Genomic DNA, 19,537 nt, shown 5'->3' with positions numbered 1-19,537 from the left:
CAGCTAAGGGGATTTTCCAGTTCTCAACACAGCAGTGAATATCCTACAGAATGGTATTGTTTCCATATTATAACCTAAACATCTACGGTTCGCGTGTGCTGGGCAGCATCCCATCCTGCAAAAGACCGTTTTTGTCTTTAAGGAAATACAGTGTACCGCAGTTAAAAAAGAGCGTGCAGATTGGTTTTCCACAGTGCCTAATTCTCTGTGTCACGTGGCCGTGATAGGACTTCTAGGCCCATTAATAAGCTGATCCATTTGCTGAACTAGAATGGTTTTCTCTTGTTTCCCCACTGCATTTGGGTTGCTGACCCTTTATCCTTTGCTGTACACTTGTCCTTGATTAAAATTAGATCAATAAAGCTAAATCAAGGAAAAAAGAGGAATATCCTCGGTAGAATAAGTGACCATATATTACCGTTAAACTGTTCAGAAGGAAATATTAGGTGATTTTTTTTGGTTTTGTTTTTACTTATAGCCTTTTCTTTTATTTCTGATTAGTACTGATAACAAACCATATGCATTATACCTTATCTTTTGGAAGTATGGCAGTGGGGATGTGGATTTTTAAGCTGCTGGTTCCAAATATTTTGTTTGTCTTTTCCAGTAACCTCCTGGTCTTGGGTTGTGTTCAAATCTGTAAGATTTATTAGGTGAACGTTCTGTAGCTAAGTGGCAAGATGTTCTGTCTTCTCATTAGCAGTGACCCTGGATAGTTTTCTCACATTCAGCAACATTTGTTAGGGGCCACCCAGCATCCCTGTCACCTAGCGGTGAGGCAGAGCTGGGGTTCCGGCTGAGGAGGTCACCTTGTGCGCATCTCCACTGGGGGCAGGGGTGCTTTGTAGGGAGTGCTCAGGCTGAAACTGGTTTCCCTGTTCTTTTTGCATATGAACTCTACTCCTGTGGTACAAAGAGCTTATTACTTGGAAGGAGAAAATGACTTCTCTCTTGCTTTAAGCTGGGGAGGCATCATAGGGTCCTTAGATGCCTTGTAATAGAATCCAGTGGCCATGGATTTCAGAGTTGGTTAAATTAGAGTTCAATTTTTGCCCCTGCCATTTTCTGCTGTTGTGAGCTTTAGTCTAAATTACACTGAGCCTCTTTTCCTTCATCCGTAACAAAAATATTATATTTGCTGACTATTGAATTCTGTTGAGGATCAAATGAGTACAGTGGGATTAAAAAGATGAGTCAGATGCTGTTTTTAAGCTTAAATAGTTTCGAATCACCTATGAGATATAAGACACATATATACTGACTTGGGCCAGATGAACCAAGAGAGAAGACAGGATATTTGATTAGAGAGCTCAGAAGGTTTCCTGAGGATGGTGGGTGGCATTTGAGTATGGCCTCGCAGAACGCTTGGCATTTTATTTATTTATTTTTAAAAATAGATTTATTTATTTACTTTTTAAAAATAAATTTATTTATTTATTTACTTTTGGCTGAGTTGGGTCTTTGTTGCTGCGTGCTGGGCTTTCTCTAGTTGCGGTGAGCGGGGGCTACTCTTCGTTGTGGTGTGCGGGCTTCTCATTGCGGTGGCTTCCCTTGTTGCGGAACACGGGCACTAGGCACGCAGGCGTCAGTAGTTGTGGCTCACGGGCTCCAGAGCGCAGGCTGAGTAGTTGTGGCGCACGGGCTTAGTTGCTCCGTGGCATGTGGGATCTTCCTGGACCAGGGCTCGAACCCATGTCCCCTGCATTGGCAGGCGGATTCTTAACTACTGCGCCAGCAGGGAAGCCCACGTTTGGCATTTTAGTAAGCAAAGTCTTTAGCATTGAGATTGCAGTCACATCCAGGCACTGGAATAACATAAAAAGGGGAGTAGAAGATTCGGTTATGGGGCTTGTTCGGGAAGGAAACAATTTGGAATATAGTTGTTGGGATCAGAAGTGGGCTCGCATGTTTGATTATATCCATAATTAATACCTTTTTGTAGCCAACAAAAGATTAGGATTCATATCAGAAAATTCTCATGTTTATTTGGGTTTTGAATTTGTTAACGTGCTATGGCTTCTCCCAAATTAAATCAGAATATTACCTTGAATGAGTTCCACTTTTTTCTTCCTTGTGGTTAAAAAACACATAACATAAAATTTACATTCTTAACCATTTAATTGTGTGATTCAGAAGTGTTTAAGATATTCCCATTATTGTGAGACAAATCTCCAAAACTACTTCATCTTGCAGAACTGAAGCCCTGTACCCATTAATCAATTCCTTTTCCCCTTCCCCTCAGTCTCTGGCAACCATTTAGCTCCACTTTTTTTGACAGTTGGCTTAAGAGAAGTTTCTAGGATTCATCTAGCAACGTTTCATGATAAACTATGTAATAGCAAATCTGGTGTTATTGATCTCATTTTTCCATCTTGCTATAGTAGAAAAATGACATTTCGTTGGTGTTCTTGTGAGTTTGGCCATCCCCACTAACCCTCACATTGTGTGTATGTGCTTCTTCGCACAATATGGTAACTGCACTGACACAGGTAAGGTTTTTACTTTTCCATCTTTACTGTGATCCCAACTTAAACCACGAATATACACCTGTTATGGTTGGTCTTTAAAATCACAAAATGATTCACTACTCATGAGAGTCTAGCAAAGTACTGGAAAAAAAATTAGGGTACATTGTTCTCTTACTGCTTTAATTCTGTATCTTGTAGACTCTGTGGATTCGACACCTACTGGCTTGGAAGTTTTCCCTTTACTCTAGTGTGATGCTTGTGCTACCAGCCAATAAATACTCAAGCATTACTGTTCATTAACTATTTTAACTGTGGAAGCTCTTCATGTGCACTCCAACCATTTTTCTTGGTTTTTTTTTTTTTTTGGTGCACATTTTACATTGTAGGTAGTCCTGCTATATTGGGATTGGCCAGGTATAGAGGTATCTGGAACAGGTAAGAGGCAGTATTCTCTCAGGAGACAGTTGATTATCAGGAGAGTTGGACTGTTCCTCTCTGATGGTTACACATTTTGTCTAGTTACATAGAGAAGTGCTTTTGGCCACAGTGGCAGGTCAAGAAACCACAGCAGTTATTTTAACAGAGACGACTTTACATAAGGAATTATTAATCAGGTATGGAAATACTTAAAAGGTAAAAAGAGAACCCTAAGGGTCACATGGAGGTTTTAACCACATGACACAGCTACAACCTCTGGGTACAAATAAGAGATTGAAATATGAAAACTTAAGCATTTGGAGGATGGACCGAGTGGGACTCAGATCTCTGTTGAGCCGATGAAGGGGGGAAGAATAACTCCCTGGAGCTGGGACCCAGGCCTCCCAGGAGGGGGCTGCCAGTTGATTGGTTCTGGTGACTCTGAGGAGGTATGTTGAGACTGTTTCTGGGAGTGTTGGGAAAACTGCGAGCTGGAATCCATTGGTGCTACTGGAACAAGCTGCCATTGCTGAGAAGAAGAAGAATTGCTGTGGAGAAGCTGACTGGAATAGGAAAGAGTTTGTCCCTTTTTCTTGCTGTCCATTCTCCCTTTAACATCCCCTATTGGCAGAGCCTAACTGGGAACCAGCTGGCAAAGCAGAAATGTGGTTGGCAGTTTTCCCACCCCGGCACCACGAAGTGGAATTTTAAAAAGGCTAGGTTTAAAACTGAGTGACAGTAGCTTCATAACTGGCACAAATAGTGTGTCCAACTTAGTTAATCTCCTTGAGCTTCCCAGGAGCTGGTGGCTTTGGGTAGGCCTTCATTCCGTGCTGAAATGAACTGACCCTTTCAGGTCTGTGGGGGAGGTGCGTGTGGAACCGGCTGGGAGTGAAAAGCCTGTGCGTGATGGCAGTTCTTGCTGCCTCAGTGGTTGGGAGGCAGGTGGTAGAGAAATACCAGCCTGGGCTCTTTTGGGGTCTTTTGCTCTGGCATGATGTTACGTTGGGCATGTTTTTTCTCTGGACACCTAACTCCTCAGTTGAGAAGAGCTAATAGTTCCAGCTTTATTGGTTGCTGTGGGGATTAGAAATAATATGAAGCGTAGAAATTTAAGGTAGAGAGACAGCCTTTTGTTTTAAGGGGGTTAGGTTGGAAGGCCAGCTATAGGTGAGGAAAGAGTGTGATTATCAAAACGGGATGGTGACGTGATTGACCTAAAAACATTGTTAAACAGGCACAATTAAAGTGACATTACATAAAGCAGGAGCTAAAACTGCCTTGTCACGGACCGAGGCCCTGGTCTTAGGTCCCCTGTCCTTCCTTACGGAGATGAAGAGCTGTGGGTAATTCCCACTGGTGCAGGGCGAGATGCCCCCTGCTCACGCCTCCTGCCTCTGACCTTTACCTGGCTGTTCTGGAGATCTGGTCACTTGTCTACTGGTTCACTAGGTGCCAGCAACTGGCACCAAACAACCCCGACACATCCCTGAGTATGTCTCTTTCATCTGGGTGGAGGGCCAGTCTCTTTCCCAGGAGCAGCCTCCGCCGGGTCTGGAGTCAGCCTTGTCAAGGTCTCTTTCTGCCGTCAGCCAAGCCATGCCATGTATATATAATAACGTTGCCTTGCCACCTGGGTGCTGCCTCTGAATGTCTGTGCTGTTCACACTTCTGCTAATTTCATTTGCCCATACTTCTTCATGGTGGTAGTTGGTGATAGATGTTATATTTTTCTGATTGATGACAGACTGTACAGTACGAAAGAGTCATCTTTGTAGGGTTAGAATGATATCTGTCCTAAAGTACAGGCCCCATTTTGCTGAGTATTTAAAGACAGGCTGAGAGTACTTTGAATTTTGTAGATAAAATATATGGCACTAGACCTGGCAGCCTTATTTAGACCTTGGAGTGATGTAGCTGGCAAGGCAGGATCTCAGTGTCTAAAGGGAGGCCTAAGCTGTGCGCTTACATAATTCAGGCCTGTGCTTCTGAAATGCACCACAATTTATTGCACAAATTTGACTGGAAATCTGGCTCAATTGGAGGTTCCTCTGGCACCAGCTAAATAATGGTGTCACACCCAGCATCATTTTCCCTTCTGTGCTGTTCCAGGAAGAAACTTTCAATAATAATTATTATTTTTTAATACGGTGGAGAAGGGAAGGCATTCACAAAGAAGCATTTCTCTAACAAAATGATATTCTTTTCTGAATGGGCTCACCCGAGCCTGCTGTCTGTTACAGAGAAAATTGCCTTCCTATTGCAGGAGGTTTGTTTTCTTTTCCTCCGGAGCCTTCCTCCTCTTCTAGAACTGTGGGAGGGCCGGTGGCACATCACCGTGCTGGATGGATTTCATCTGGCTTGCAGCCTGTACTTTAAGTAACGGAGTTGTCTCTTCTGAGGGCACTGGATCTCCATTTTTAGCCTGGGGATGAAGGGTGAGAAATGTGGGAGATGATTTCTCCATTACTAGAAAACAAGATTTGGGGCCAACTGGTTAATTAGGAGCTTCCAGTGAAAAGGAAAGAAGTTGCAGAGGGGCAGAGCCAGTTGAGATATGCCGGTCCCTGTGACTTTCCATGACCCTACAGACCCCCAGGCCTGCTCTGGTCCTTGAAGACCCCCATTTTCTCTTCTGCTTTTAAACTCTGGTTTCTTATTTGTAGATTTTTTTGTGTCCTTCCCAATGAAGGTGTTTCCCGCGTTAACATTGATTCGTGTTTGCACTCCATCTTCGGAACTATTAGCTCTGTAGAAAGAGGCCTTAATAGAGAGACACTATTTTTATTTCTTCTCGGCTTCGTTTGCTCATTTGAGCAGCATATGAAGAGTGCGTCATTCAGCAAAACTTCACACCTCTTAGTATTGTCACAGACTAGCCTTTTGAGGACAAATGAAGGGCTGTACAATCTTTCACTATCCTTTTCTTCTGTCTTAGCCACAAGAAATGCTACCCCGGCAATTTAGGCTTAGTATCATCTCAAATTCGTGAATTTTTTAGGGAGGTGGGATGGTGGTACTTTGGAGTCCACATTAATGGAATTATCCCTTTTTATATTGTAGCTTACTATCATTTTATTTAGTGTTGAACTCTCACACTTGATTTTTTTTTAACAGTATCAGTTCAGCTTTACTTGAATTATTATACATGTTCTGTAAGGATAACTATTAGCTAATGATAGATTTGCGAGTAGGTTATTTCAAAGATCACAAGTAATTGAATTCATTACGTCAAATTTGTAGCGAGCAGAGGATTGCCTTAAAGTCTTGGCCAGGTCAAAAGAGAACACTAATTATTCAGATTTTGTACAATTGTTTTTTTTTCTAACATAACACATTGAAACTACCAGGAGTACTGCTTTTGCATCACTGCTTACAAAGAGCCTAGATTTTATGGTTGTACAGTGAGATATCTAGTCTAGAATCTTTTTAATCTTTATTCGGGAATATACTTATCTTTGTGTAGTATAGAATCATGTCTGGTAAAAGTTGCCAGAAGGTAGAGATATTAGCAATAGTTCACATTCAACTGGTGCTATATGAGATACTCATTAGCAACGGCGATACGGATCCACAGTGATATTGCCTCCTCCATCTCTTTGAAAGTTTTCTTTATATACTGACCAGTTCCGCTTATTCCCCTAATCAGAAATGCAGTTTGAGTTTAGAAAAATAAATCTTTTAGCTAGGCCTTTTTGCATTCCCCGTTTTATTCTCTCTGCGTGTTGGCATTTTCTATGAACATGGCACTATACTAGGCACTTCGTAGTTATTATTAAGCTCTTTTTTCCTCTCACAGATCTTCCCTCCTGTGGTCTGGTAGGAAAGATAAGACCTACAAGAAGTAATTAAATTATAGTAACGCAAGACAGAAAGTGATGAGTGCTGTAACTTCGGCTTATCTCTTCTGTCTCTTGATATTTTAGCTCTCGTTAACATCCATATTAGATGTTGTAAAACTTAGCCAAGTAGCTTTGTTTCTTAGTAACACGTGTAGATCTGTTTTTTCCCCATGGGGTTCATATTACCTGAAATATTCCTGGAATGCAAACTTAAGAGTTGCCTGATTTTGCACTAATATATTTAGTCCCTTCCTGATTTTTACAGGATTTTCAAGTCATTTTTTGCATGGGTTTTCACTGCGAAGTTATGTATTAATATAATGCCAGGTAATTCTTAACTTGCTGATTCTTGAGAGGAAACTGAGGCAAGCTGGCAGCCAGGAGCTGCTGGTGCCAGAATCATTGTTGAGAACCTAGGCCTCTGTTCTCTGGATGACAGCAAGCTACCCACTTACTCTTGATCATTTGTTGCCAGCAAATGCTTGAGGAATGTTTGATTTCATGTCCGGGATGGCTCTTTTTGTCTAACTTCAGGAGTGCTGAACTGAGCTTTGTTCTCTTCAAGGATTCGATGCCCTTTCTGTCTCATTATCCCAGTCTTACCGGCTGCATCCTCACCATTCCTCCAGGAAAGGTGGCACAGGCGTCACTCACCCTTGGAGCGGATCTTTATTTTCAGAGCACTGGGTCGGGGAGAGTTTTTGTCCCCGCACTGGGAAAAGAAGATGAGGCGGGGCTCTGAGGGCTTTCGCACTTTCCCTTTTCTTCCTGGGTCTGGAGGCGATTTGCTGCTGGTTGCATAGCTTCTTACTTGGGAGCCTTCACCTTCTTTTGCCTTGAGGTCTGTGAGGGGCAGACCCTATGCCTGCAGAAGAATTTGTAGCTAAGTGCAGGCACCCCATGTGGTGCCTTGGATAATGATTTTGGAGCCCTTAGAGCCTTAAAAGTATTCTTTAAAGTCTTGACAGGGTCTTGGGGGGGGGTGAAAAGACCTAATGTTTGGCCTCCTCCTTCTCCTGCCCCCTCCCTCGCCTGTCCTTACTGCATCTGTGCAGTAAATAGCAAGAACTTCTGAAAATGCTCTTAGTTGGCTGATGTAATTGAGTAGGAGAGCAATCTCCAGAGACAGATATTTTCCCACTTGCATGATGGTCTTGAAAAGGTACTTTGATTTGGGGAAGAGCGAGTTCCTTTGGAACGTAATCCTGCACTGTGCACCGTAGATGACAGGCGAGTCCCTTCAAGGACGTGAGGCTGCCGAAATCTGCTTTCCTTCTTTCCCTCTTTGGATACTGCGAAACCCGGCTCCTCCTGGCAAGTTGCCAGGAGATTGGTAATTGGGGCAATTTCTACGGCTTGCCACTTCCTCTGCTGTCACTGTGGCTAGTGTAGGTCTAGACCACTGTGTGTCTGGGGGTGGGGGGTGAGGGGAGGGTGTGCCTGTCCTGCTGTTCCCTGGCATGGGCAGGTAGAGAAATATTTGGTAATCTTGTTTTCCCACCGTTACTAGAATGTTCCCAATTGTCTTAGTTGTAAAGACGTTTAAGGAGTATTTCAAGTTACCTCCAGCTACATGTGCAGAAAGAAAGTGAGTTCCCCAGGTATTTACTTACTTGCCTACTTATTTAGCCACTTTGATGTTAATCAAGCTCCTCTGTGTTGCTTTGTGACTCTTTAAACCTTTGGAGTCCCTTTTCTTCTATTTCCGTTGGTTTAAGTGGGTCCAAAGTGCTCAAAAGGCGCTCTGCAGCGTTTCTCAAAGTGTGGCCCACGGTCCTTCTCGCTACTTATTAAACATACAGAATTGGGGACATGACCCCAGACCTGCAGAATCAGAATACCTGACGTGGCCCGGCAGTCTGCGTGTTTACAAGCTCCCACACTAAACCCGACGACTACTGACAGGCGATGACTGCCTTTTGGCACTAGGAAGCCAAGAACGGGTAGTGTCTGCCACCCCCCGCGGGCACCCCCCCTCCCCCGCTTCAGCCTCTGGGATAGCTGGGATCAGAATCCCTGCTCTGCGTGTTAACAAGAAGTGAGGCACGTTACTTAACTGTAAGCCTCACTTTCCTTGCTGTAATTGGGGATCATAATCCATTTCATAATGAATTGAACACTCTAAGAAGCAGACCCGAGTGTTTTTTTCCTAGGTCTGATGAAGAGTGGGTGGTTGTAGAAACAGTGGGTCGCAGAGTATGAGAGGAGTGTAGTAAACTAAGGGTTCTATAAAAGCAGCAAGACACTTCAGGGGCCAAGTATCTTGCATAAGCACGGGATTCAAAGTCCAGCCCTCTTACATTCTCACACTTGTGAATTTTTATAATCACATCTCAGGTTTAAAAAAATATTTTTTCAATTTGATTTGTTTTTATTTACCGTTCTCCTTTGCCTCCTTGGAGATATGTCTGAAATGTATTTCACTGTTGTGAATTTGGGACTTTCCCAGACCTTGTCTCTTTAATAGACCCTATTTACCTTTAAGAGAGATGTTTTTAGGAGGAAGAAATAGAGCTAATTGGGAAATAAAGTGAAAGTGTCTTTTTCTTTGAAACAACTCCTGGGGAGTGTGTGGGTATATGAATCTTCTGTGTGTGGTCCTATAGGTATAGTGGAGCAAGATATCTTCCATTTGGCCAAGGTGGTTACGATTTTGAACCTTTCCCCAGCTGCTGACTATAGATTTCTATCTAGTTAGATCTGCCTTTTATAAAATGTGCTATTGTGTATGTTAAGGATAGTAAATAGTGGATATCCCTGTGGATTGTGTCTCCTGGATGCCAAGGGAATTGAACGGTCCTTGATTGTAAATATGCCCAGGGCATGTGGTAATGTTCCTATTTTAAGTCTATAATTCAAACGGAAATTGCAGCCTTTGTTTATTAACATAGCTTGTGTGGCAGGGCAACTGGGACTGGTCCATTTACTGTTTGAAATTTTATCCATTTAAATCTGATCGTGTCTGTTCTTATTTTAATTCAGCAGTCTGTCTTAAGATCTTCGTAGAGTATAATTCTGCTTGGCTACTTTTAATATATTTCAAGCCTCCTTTTAAAAAAAAAAAATCAAACTTGTTTTTGACCCTGGTTATTTGAGAGCATGTTGGTAGTTAAATTATTCCCTTCTGCCTCATGGAAAGATACATCTATGAAAGAAAATCATTTTGAGGGAAGGAAAAAGGAATTTCATGCATTTCTTGTGAGGAAAAGAATGGAAGGTTATTCTGCCTCTGAGAGAAATAAAAGTATTAGACATTGTGAGCCAAAGGAAAGGTTGGCCAAACAAGGTTTGGGGGTTTCCTATCCCTAAACATTTTTTTGGTTTAAAAAACCCCAACGTTATAGAATGATACAGAACAAACATTTCTTATTATACCACATTTGCTTCAGATCGTCATTTAAAGAGACAAGCTTGCAGATGAAGTTGAAAGTCCCTGTGGACTCATCCTTGACCCTATTTCTCTCCCATTCTGTTTTCTTTCTCTGCCCATCCTGCATCAGTTAACTAACCATTGACTTCCGTTTCTAGGTATTTTTATACTTTGGCTATTTACATAGCTCTAGGAATAATGTTGCTTGTGTCTTTTTTTAGTCTGTATTTAAATCATTATCATTCTACAACTTGTTTTGCTGCTCAGTGTTGTTTTTCACATTTGTTCATTTATTGCATTGCTCTCAGACTAACTGCTCTCTGTTCTGCTCTGTGACTGTACAGAGCCGACTGTAAATTTTACATCGTTAACATGAGCATTGTGGTCCTTGTCTTGCATGAGTGAGACCTCTCTGGGGTATATACCCTCCTGTAAGTAGAATTTCCCAAGTATAGTGATGCATATCTTCAGCCTTAACCAGATGATGCCGAGTAGCACCATGTGAAAGTGCCACAGTGGTTGAACCGTTTTATATTCCCATCAGTGGTTACAGCACACCTATTTCCCCTCATCCTCATTTTAAAAATTTGACAATATATTGGATGTCCTATAGTATCTCAGCTTACATTGCCCTGATTATTAATGAAGTGATACCTTTTTTCGTACACTTAATGTCCAGCTGCAGTTCTTTTGTGAAATGGCCTGTTCGTACCTTTTGGCCAATTTTTCTGTTAGATAGTTTCTCTTATTGATTTGTTCTTCCTTCCTCTACTGAGTAAATCAAAGTAATGAGAGACCTTCCAACAACTCTCACTGCCACGTGTACCCACCTAAGAGCATCTGCATCCACACACCTAAAGGTGAATTATTGGAGCTCCTATGGAAAGCCATCCCCTCCTTACCTATGCATTAACAGTTCTATCCTCTTCCTTCTGCATTTTCACTTACTTGCTTTCCACAGGACCTTTGCCTGTTATTTCACCCCTCTAAAACCAAAAATCCAAAACCCCTTCTCTTCACCTTGCTTCCTCTGCCAGCTGCCACATAATCTCTTTGTATTTTGTAGCAGAACTTTCTGAAGTACCGTATGTACTCACTTCCTCCACTTCTTCTCTTCCCATTCCTAGTTCCAGGCAGGCTTTTGCCCCTACTGCTCCACCAAGATTAATCTTGCCAAGTTACAGACGAGCCACACTTAGCTTAATCCAACAAGCGGATCTTGGTCCTCAGCTCACTTGCCTTGCCTTGTACATTGGACACAGTTGATCTTTCCCTCCTCAATTCACTTTCTTTCCTTGGCTTCCAGGAAATAACATTGGTTGTTTCCTCCTGCTGAGATCACTGATTGCTCCTTCTCAGTCTCCTTTTATACATTCCTTCTCTTATTCCTTACCTTTCAATGTTATAATGCCTCAGTCCTCTGTCCTTTTCAATCTCGTAGGTTTAAATACCACCTATATGCCAACCACTCCCAAATGTAAATTACCAGCTCAGAGCGTTTTTCCAGACTCCACTCTGCCTACTCAAAACCTCCACTTGAGAGTTCAGCAGGCCCGTAACCAAACTCCTGATCTCACCCACCTCCCTCTACCTGTGGTCTTCCTCATCTCAGGTGATGACCCCACCTATTATTCCATTTGCTCAGATAAAAAAAAAACCTTGGAGTCATGCTCGATTTCTCCCTTTTTTCTCATCTCACATTTCATCCATCTACTTGCAGAATATTCCCAGATTCTGACCACTTCTTACCCCCTCACTGCTCTTCCTTGATGTAATGTTAACATCATTTCCCGCCCAGATTAATGCCATAATGTCCTAATTGGTCTCCCTTTGTTCTCTCTCTTCCCTGCTGTAGTGTCTGTTCTCAGCACAGTGACCAAAGTAATTCCTTCAGCTGTTAAGTCAGATGTGTGACTTTGTCTGTTGTTCTCCCCTCTCGAACTCAGCTGTAGCCACAGTGATGTCTCTGCTGTTCCTTGAACCCACCAGTCCTCTCCTAACTCAAGGCTTTTGCGTTGGCTGTCCTCTCTGCCTGTCTCTAGATGACTACATCCCATACCTCCTTTTGAGTCTTTGCTAAAATGTAATGTGATCAGGGTAGGCCTCACTGAGAAGTTTACAGCTGTGGCTCAGTACTCCAGTTCTCTCGTATCCTGTTCTGCCTTGTCTTTACCTTGTTTCACTTATCAGCTACTGAGTCTGTGCTTTGGCCTGTCAGTTTGTTCATGATGCTTTTTCAGTAAAGTACTCTTTAAAATTTTAGTGAAGCCACATTCATCAGTGTTTTCATCGTTTGTGTTTATTCAGCCTTGTGTTAAGAAATCCTGCAGGATCCTAGGGTCCAGTAAAATTTTTGGCTACAGTTTTTTGGCTGTTAGATGGGCTAGATTAAATTTGGCCTGAAACGGGGTTGAGAATAAGACCTTGATTAGGGGTCCCTTCCATTCCCTCCAGATGAGCATTAACCAGAGACCTCATTTTGGCATGATAAGCTCCTGTTCAAAAAAAAAAAAAAAAAAAAAAAAAATGCCAGGCATGCCTTTTAGATGCTGAGATTGGGCCTCCTTCCCAAACCAAGGAGAGGTAAAGATGATTGAAGTTATCTCTAACGTGAGTCATTGCAGAGCCTACATACAATGTCACTTCTCAGGATGAACAGTGATTACAGCACATATTGGTTTGTGTATTATCCGCCCACCAGATAAATCAAGCATTCTTTTCTATTTTTAATTTTAAAGTATTTCCATGTAGATTAGAATCTAAACTAGATAGTCCTTTTTAGCAGGCAAGATTCAGCTAAAGTCTTGTTTTCTCAGAATACATTCCATACCTCAATTGCCTCTTAGAGATTTCAAAGGCTTTTATGTACCTGGTAATTTGGAGGAATTGCTTTTATTGTGTAGTTTCTTAGGGACTTCTAATATCTCTCTCGTAAGATGTTTGCAGATGTCAGTAGCTACTAGATCTTCAGGATTAGAGTAACAAGATGACTCTGTTTTCACTTGTGGTATCTTGTTTTCTGCCCGTGCTATTAGTTCATTCCGAGCTTCATGAGAGACATATAATCAGACTCAAGTCACCCTGTTTTTTTGTTGGAATGTTTGGTATACTATTTATTTTCTTTCCTTCTTTTGAGAGTATCTTGGCTTGGCCCAGTCCTGTCGAGCATCTTTCTTCTTCACACTGCCATGTTCACACATTTAGGTGTATCTCATCCCATGATCTTCATTTGAATGCCTATTGAAACTGTTTCTTACCATTCTTTGTTTTGGAGTTCTGAACAAGTGACATTGCCTTAAACCTCTGTGGTGTTTCAGAATAAATAAGATAAGGTTCTGATATCAGGTTCTGTGGCACATCATAAGGCTGTGTAAGGGAAATGTCAATTATTTTGTTCAATTCATTTAAAAAAATGTTGTTCACTTAGTGAATCACACAGCTATTCTGAATAGATTGCCTTGTATCGCTAGGGGAATATGAATACATTGGGTCTTCTTTATTCCTGATGGCTGATTCTGATAACCATTGATTTTTGTCTTTATTAAAAATCCTGTTCATTACTGGCGCCTAGCATCTTCTGTCTAGCAAACATTCTTACACTATCAATAGTGTCATCATAAACTATTTTAGGGCTCCTCAGTAGTGACCCACTATTTTCACTTGGCTGCCTGAATGCTTATAAAATATCCATAATCCTATACATCTGCCCTTATGTTAGCCAGCACTCCCTCTAGCCAGGCAGCTCTTATTTGTCTCCTTTTCCTTGTTAAGGAAAACTCAGTGTTATGTTATTTCTTTAAAGATTTTCATGTTTCGGGCCGTACTTCACTTATTAGGCAATGATCATGGTTCCCCATGACTTTGATCAGAGTTTGGAAATACCAGTTGCTCCTGTTCAGAGTGTGGAGATTCCCACGCATCAACTCTGAGAAAGGATAAAGATTCACCTTCAGTTCTAAAGGTGCCTTAAGTTTTTTGAAGAGCACGAAAATGGTGCTGCTGCCTTTTTTTTTTTTTTTTTTTAAGCCAGAGAAATTAGAAGACAGGTGGATGGTGAATGTGAAGCTCGAACTCAAATAATTATGCACATTCTTGGTGATATCAGTGAATTGAAATGTTTAAATGATGTGTTTTGGACACCAAGCCTTGCTTTGGGTCTAGGAGGAAACCTCTATTTCTATGCCCTTGACCTCAGAATTGTCATTAGTATTACTTTAAATATGGGGGTATTAAAATGATAAATGTTCTTTATTTGAGAGTAGTTGGCTATTTAAGAAAACATAATTTGAATACTTTAAGTATAGAATGAATTATATAGAGATCTTGTTGTGTCAGGTGTGTAAAAGATGGCAAAGCAAAGTTGAGGCCAGGTGGGCTAATCATACAGGATGGGGAAGCAATGGTGTGCATCTAGGTTAGGGGTTATGGCTTAATTTTCTCCTTTTTTTCTGAAATTTTTTCCCCCCAAATATCTGTTCATGCAGTCCTATCCTTCTAGCATACTTGTTCTTGTATATTATTCTGCATATTTCTTTTGTGGTAGTACATCCAAGTATTTGAGTTTATACTATGAGGGAAGTACTGTATATTTGGGTCTGGGATCACAAAGGACAACAGAAAAGGACAGGGTCTCTGTTCTCATGCAACTTAGGAGTTAGCGGGAGAGACATTAATCATACCAACCAATTTAGCCAACATCTCCCAATTTCTTGTACACAAGCTCTAGTCCTCCATACGCTGTCCTCCCCCCAACTGCAAACTTCTCGGGTTCCTTCGCTTTTATCCCCTCTATCCACTCCCTTGTCAGTCACTATTTATTTCTTAAAGAGATTCTCCTAGCTCTTAAGTTCCTGTCAATTCCCAGTTCTGTTGCCTTCATCTGGACCCTCTCTCATCATCTCAGTTACATTGCTCAGAGCCCCTCTTTTGGGGGAAATCTGGGCCCCAAGAAATAATGAGGGGATTGGCTGTGTATTTGTGTGCTGAAATACTGTTTATTCCTGCCTCTCTCCTTTTGCTTGTCTTTTTTTTTCCCCCCAACTCTAATTTTCTTTCTAGTTTTTTTCCTATCCTGCAAACTCATGTTAAGTCCCACCTTGTCAATGAAACATCTCCTGATTACTTCTTTCCACTTCCCTGAATTCTAATAACACCTAGTCCCTGGTCTATATCACATAATTTAGCACTTATTCAGAACTGCTTTGTGTTACTTCATATCTGCAGGATTTCTTCTGTTATTGTTAGGTTACAAGGATTTTAAGTCCAAGAGTATAACATACATTTACATAGTGCTTTGTCTGGGGCTAATAGTTGGTAGGTGCTTAATAAAGGCTTACAGAGTAATAGAAGGAGATTTATAGTATATCTGTAAATATTAGAGGGGCCCTAATACTCAGTGAGCTTCTTCTATACTGCAGTTTATATAACTCTTTCCCTGTTGATGAACATTTAGGTTGTTTCCAGTTGTGTAAACATTCCATTGCTTATTTTTGACCCTGTCATTTGAAAAAAGATAATCTTGTTCCCTGTAAAGCATTTCAACCAAATACTTGTGAATCGTTTACTATATATCTAGCAATTGTTCAATATTTGTGATACTGGGAGCTAGAGCATATTTCAGGTGTGTTGTCATTATCTCACACTCTTGGCTGTGTTCATGTGTCAGTTTTTGCTTTGTTTTCCCATTCCTGATGCGGTATTTTATTTTGCTTTAAGGATAAGAACAAGAAACTGCGTCCCCTCTATGACATTCCCTATATGTTTGAAGCCCGGGAATTTCTGCGAAAGAAGCTTATTGGGAAAAAGGTAAGTGATGGCAGAAACATAATTTGCAAGTGGTTAGGGGTTGTTTTAATCTGGGCTCTTGTGATGGAATCCCAGAGACCAGCAGATGACTCTCCTCCACCAAGTCAAGCGGTATTACTTTGATATGAAGAGAGGCGTGCCTCTGTCTCGGGAAGTGGCATCCCTTGGGAGAAGTTTAAAATTGGGGCCCTGACCACGGTGTGATTTCCAGGGCTCTCACGGCATGTTCTTTCCAGGGTCCAGGCTCAATTCCAGTTTCAGTAATTGCATATTGCCCTGAGCTCCATCCACTTCCATGAAAGCAGAGTAGCTCTCTGCTTCTCTCCAGCCACTTGCATTAAAAGTCGGGGCTGTGGGATTTGCTAATGAAAGAAAGTGGCTGCTTTTTTCTGACTCCCCTGTTTCTGAGGAGAAGAGGGCTTCTGGATTAGGAGCCTGCCTTTTGTGGAAGAGAGGGTGTGGTTTCCTGGTGGTTCGTTGGGAGACTTCTGGTGTAGTGCAGCGTCTCAGAGGCCCTCAGAGGGCATTTCCTTGTGTTCTTAGATCAGGATGTTCTATGACCTGCTGCACAACTTGCTATTCTGGGAAGCTGACAATGAGCCTCTGATCTTCCCTGGATTTTCCCTGACCTCCCCAACCTACATATCCCAGACATTTCTTTGTGTCCTGGGTAAACAGAGGAAATGAATAGAATAGTTCCTGCGGTAATTGAGGGAAATCTGTTCAGAGAAAGACTGTGATTTGTCTTCTCCTTACTTTCCGTCGGTGGGGATTCTTCCAGGAAGTGTTATGTTTTGGGCCAACTTTTATTATAGGTTCAGAAAGGTAAGGCCATTTGGTTCTAAGTCTGACGTCAACACGTTGAAGCCATATTAGCATTCTTTACCTACGTGCAGGTTTTTAAATGATTGGAGTTGTGAGAGGTTTGTCAAAGTAGTGTAAAATAAATACAAATATAACCCATTTTATTATATACCGTAGTTACTAGAATGATAAATTATTGCAAGAGATTTTGAAGCTGGGCAAAAGATGAAATTGCTAATTTTGAGGTAGAGAAACCAAACTGGATTCCCTAAAACAATTATTAATCTCCTCAGATTCCTTGAGAGAATAGGCTCATTTGTCATTGTATAAAACATGACAGAATGCTGTATTCATTCATGAAGTGTAGTGCAAATGATGGCTTTAAGCCTCTTTCAATTTCGATCTCTTGTTATCTGATTGAATGTCTGACGTCTCTGTTTCACGAAGTCGATACCATATCACTGATTTACTGGCTCATAAACAATGGCATAGAGACAAGCAAGGAATTCCCCCTGCACGTGTTCATTTCGATTGAAATCCATCCAAAACCACACTGAAAGGAGTGGCAGCGCATATTTGCTTCATGCACAGCCAGTTGTGTGGTGTGTATTCTGGCATCCACCTGGTTTGTTTGAATATTGCCCTTCCCTGATTGTGCTTCGTCCCTAGGAGCAGAGATCACAGCTCAGGGTAGCAGCTGCTGAATGGTTCTAGAAAGTTAGCCCAGGCCTCTGCTCTCAAACACTGTGTGCCTGCTGGGCCTTTGTAAAGTCCTCTGTCTCAGGATCAAAGGACTGACCTCCAGTGTCAGATATGGTGGCAATTCTTAAGCAATTAGGCTCCTCCTTGGTGGGAGAAAACTCGTTTACTGGTTCCTCTGCATCAGAGTTGATTGGATTCTATTTGTGCTGAGCCCAAGTTTTGTCCCCCACGGTGACACTGTGTAAACGATGAATACTGTATCCCTGCGTAGGGAGAAGGATGCAGCTAAGCTCTGCTGGGCTGGAACATTCCTGATGCAAACTGCTTTTTCCTGGCTCGCCACCTGAAACCACTTGCCTGTCTTCTGGGCCCATCCGTTGCGACAGCGAACACCCGTGTGCTCTGGAGTCTGGGAGCAGACAGGGCAGTGGCTGCCTCAGGGGGGCGGCTAGCGCATCATCGCACAGTTCTGCCAGTTCCCTTCAGACCTCTGCAGCTGTTCCGTGCAGCACATGGTGATTAAGAGGCACCGAGAGGGAGCATGTGTGCCTGTGTGTGCCTGTGCACGAAAGCTGATTAGTACAGCCTGTCACAGCTTAAACGAGATAATGGAGGTAAAAATCATCTTCTCTGCCCAGACTATTATTTGACCATCCCAGAGAGTCTATAATAAGACAGTTTGGAGGGGTTTCTAGACTGTAGAGCATTGGGGTTGAAGGTAAAGCGGTGAGGTGCTTTGTTAGATTCAGTGGCCTCCATTTCAGTTATGGAAATTCACTTTGGTTCCCTCCCAAGACTTAATTCTGGCTAAATGCCTTAAAGTAACCAGGCACCTCTCTGAGCCTTGGTTTTAGCATTTGTGAACTGGGAATATTATTTGCCTTTCCTCTCTCATGGATGAGAGAATCCAGGATAATACTAGTCATTCATGTTTTTCCAGGTGCCTGTTATGTGGTTTGGTTTTGTTTAACAACACTGCTTTCGTTTAGAATCTAGCATTGCCTGACTTTCTCAGGTCTGAGGTCAAGAGATGTGAATCAGTGCGCAACTAATTTGACTGCCATCAACCCCTTGTGCAGATTTGGGTGTCACCTGGTTCCAGCTTCCACAAAATGTGTATCTGCTTGTATTGGAATGTATATGTGTGTGTGTATGTGTGTGTGTATGTGTGTGTGTGTGTGTTTTATCTGGTTTAAGGGAGAGGTAGGATACGTGCGTATCCTGGAAGTGTTTCAGAAGCTGTCTGAATTGCTATACTGCCTGGTAGAATGCCCTCCCCATCCCTTGTTTACCATCTGCCATCTGTGCTTTCACTAAAATATGACTAAGGAATATGCATGGAGGAGAGAACTGTCTTGCTAATTTCTTCTGGGTTTCTTCATGGTCCCAGTGTAGTGGACGCATGGAATCCTTGGTAACTTCAACATGTCCCTTAGTTTTCCAGAATGGCATCCTTAGTGAGTATAAGATGGTGAGATGCCCTCCTAAGAGAACCAGAGCTAAGGTCCTCTTCTGACAGCAGGAGCAGTTTCTTTCTCTGTGTACATTTTTTTTCTTAATGTTTAGAGACGGTCAGCCCAAGGAAAGCAGGAGTTTGTGTGCCTAAGTCATTTTGCTCTCAGTGGAATAAGGTAATAATAGCTGGGATCTTCACTGGGAGTTTTCTCCAGCTATTTCATAAAATCTCTAAATATTTTTTAATCTGTTTAATACAGCATTTACAAGTGACATATGAATCACTGTAACTCCTGTCCCTTGATTGCAAAATTTCTATCACCATGGGAACCATTGTGTTCAAAGTTGTAACTTGTTTGGACAATTGAAGGGTCAAAAATGGTGGATGAGATGAAATTGCAAGAAGCGATGAAGCTTCAGCCCTGGCAATAGATAGGAGAGCCTGGACGAGCATCTATCTCCAGAAACTGTACCCCCCAATTCGTCTGTTCCCTAAAGGTTTTGCCACTGTTTCTGTTGATAGAAGTAAGTTTGGGGGATGAGGCTCATTTGTAAACCAACGGCTGACTTTGTATGATTTTTATGCCATTAAAATTTGTTCCGTAAACTAGGTTGACTCTTTAGGCACTAAAAATTGGGTAATTTTCTGGATAAATGCAGACATTTGGGAAGTT

At 42.0% G+C, this 19,537-nt stretch overlaps 1 protein-coding gene across 1 annotated transcript in view; it reads left to right on the top strand.

Annotated features, from left to right (window-relative positions):
• Positions 1-19,537, top strand: part of SND1 (staphylococcal nuclease and tudor domain containing 1) — a 417,459-nt gene that overhangs the window by 142,406 nt on the left and 255,516 nt on the right. Inside the window, exon 11 of the mRNA XM_036862917.1 lies at positions 15,813-15,902. Coding sequence (XP_036718812.1) covers positions 15,813-15,902 — 90 coding nt within the window. The remainder of the gene's footprint in view (positions 1-15,812; positions 15,903-19,537) is intronic.

This window comes from Balaenoptera musculus, chromosome 9 (genome assembly GCF_009873245.2).
Source record: "Balaenoptera musculus isolate JJ_BM4_2016_0621 chromosome 9, mBalMus1.pri.v3, whole genome shotgun sequence".
Taxonomy (NCBI): Eukaryota; Metazoa; Chordata; class Mammalia; order Artiodactyla; family Balaenopteridae; genus Balaenoptera; species Balaenoptera musculus.
This window is presented reverse-complemented; position numbering and strand designations above follow the sequence as displayed.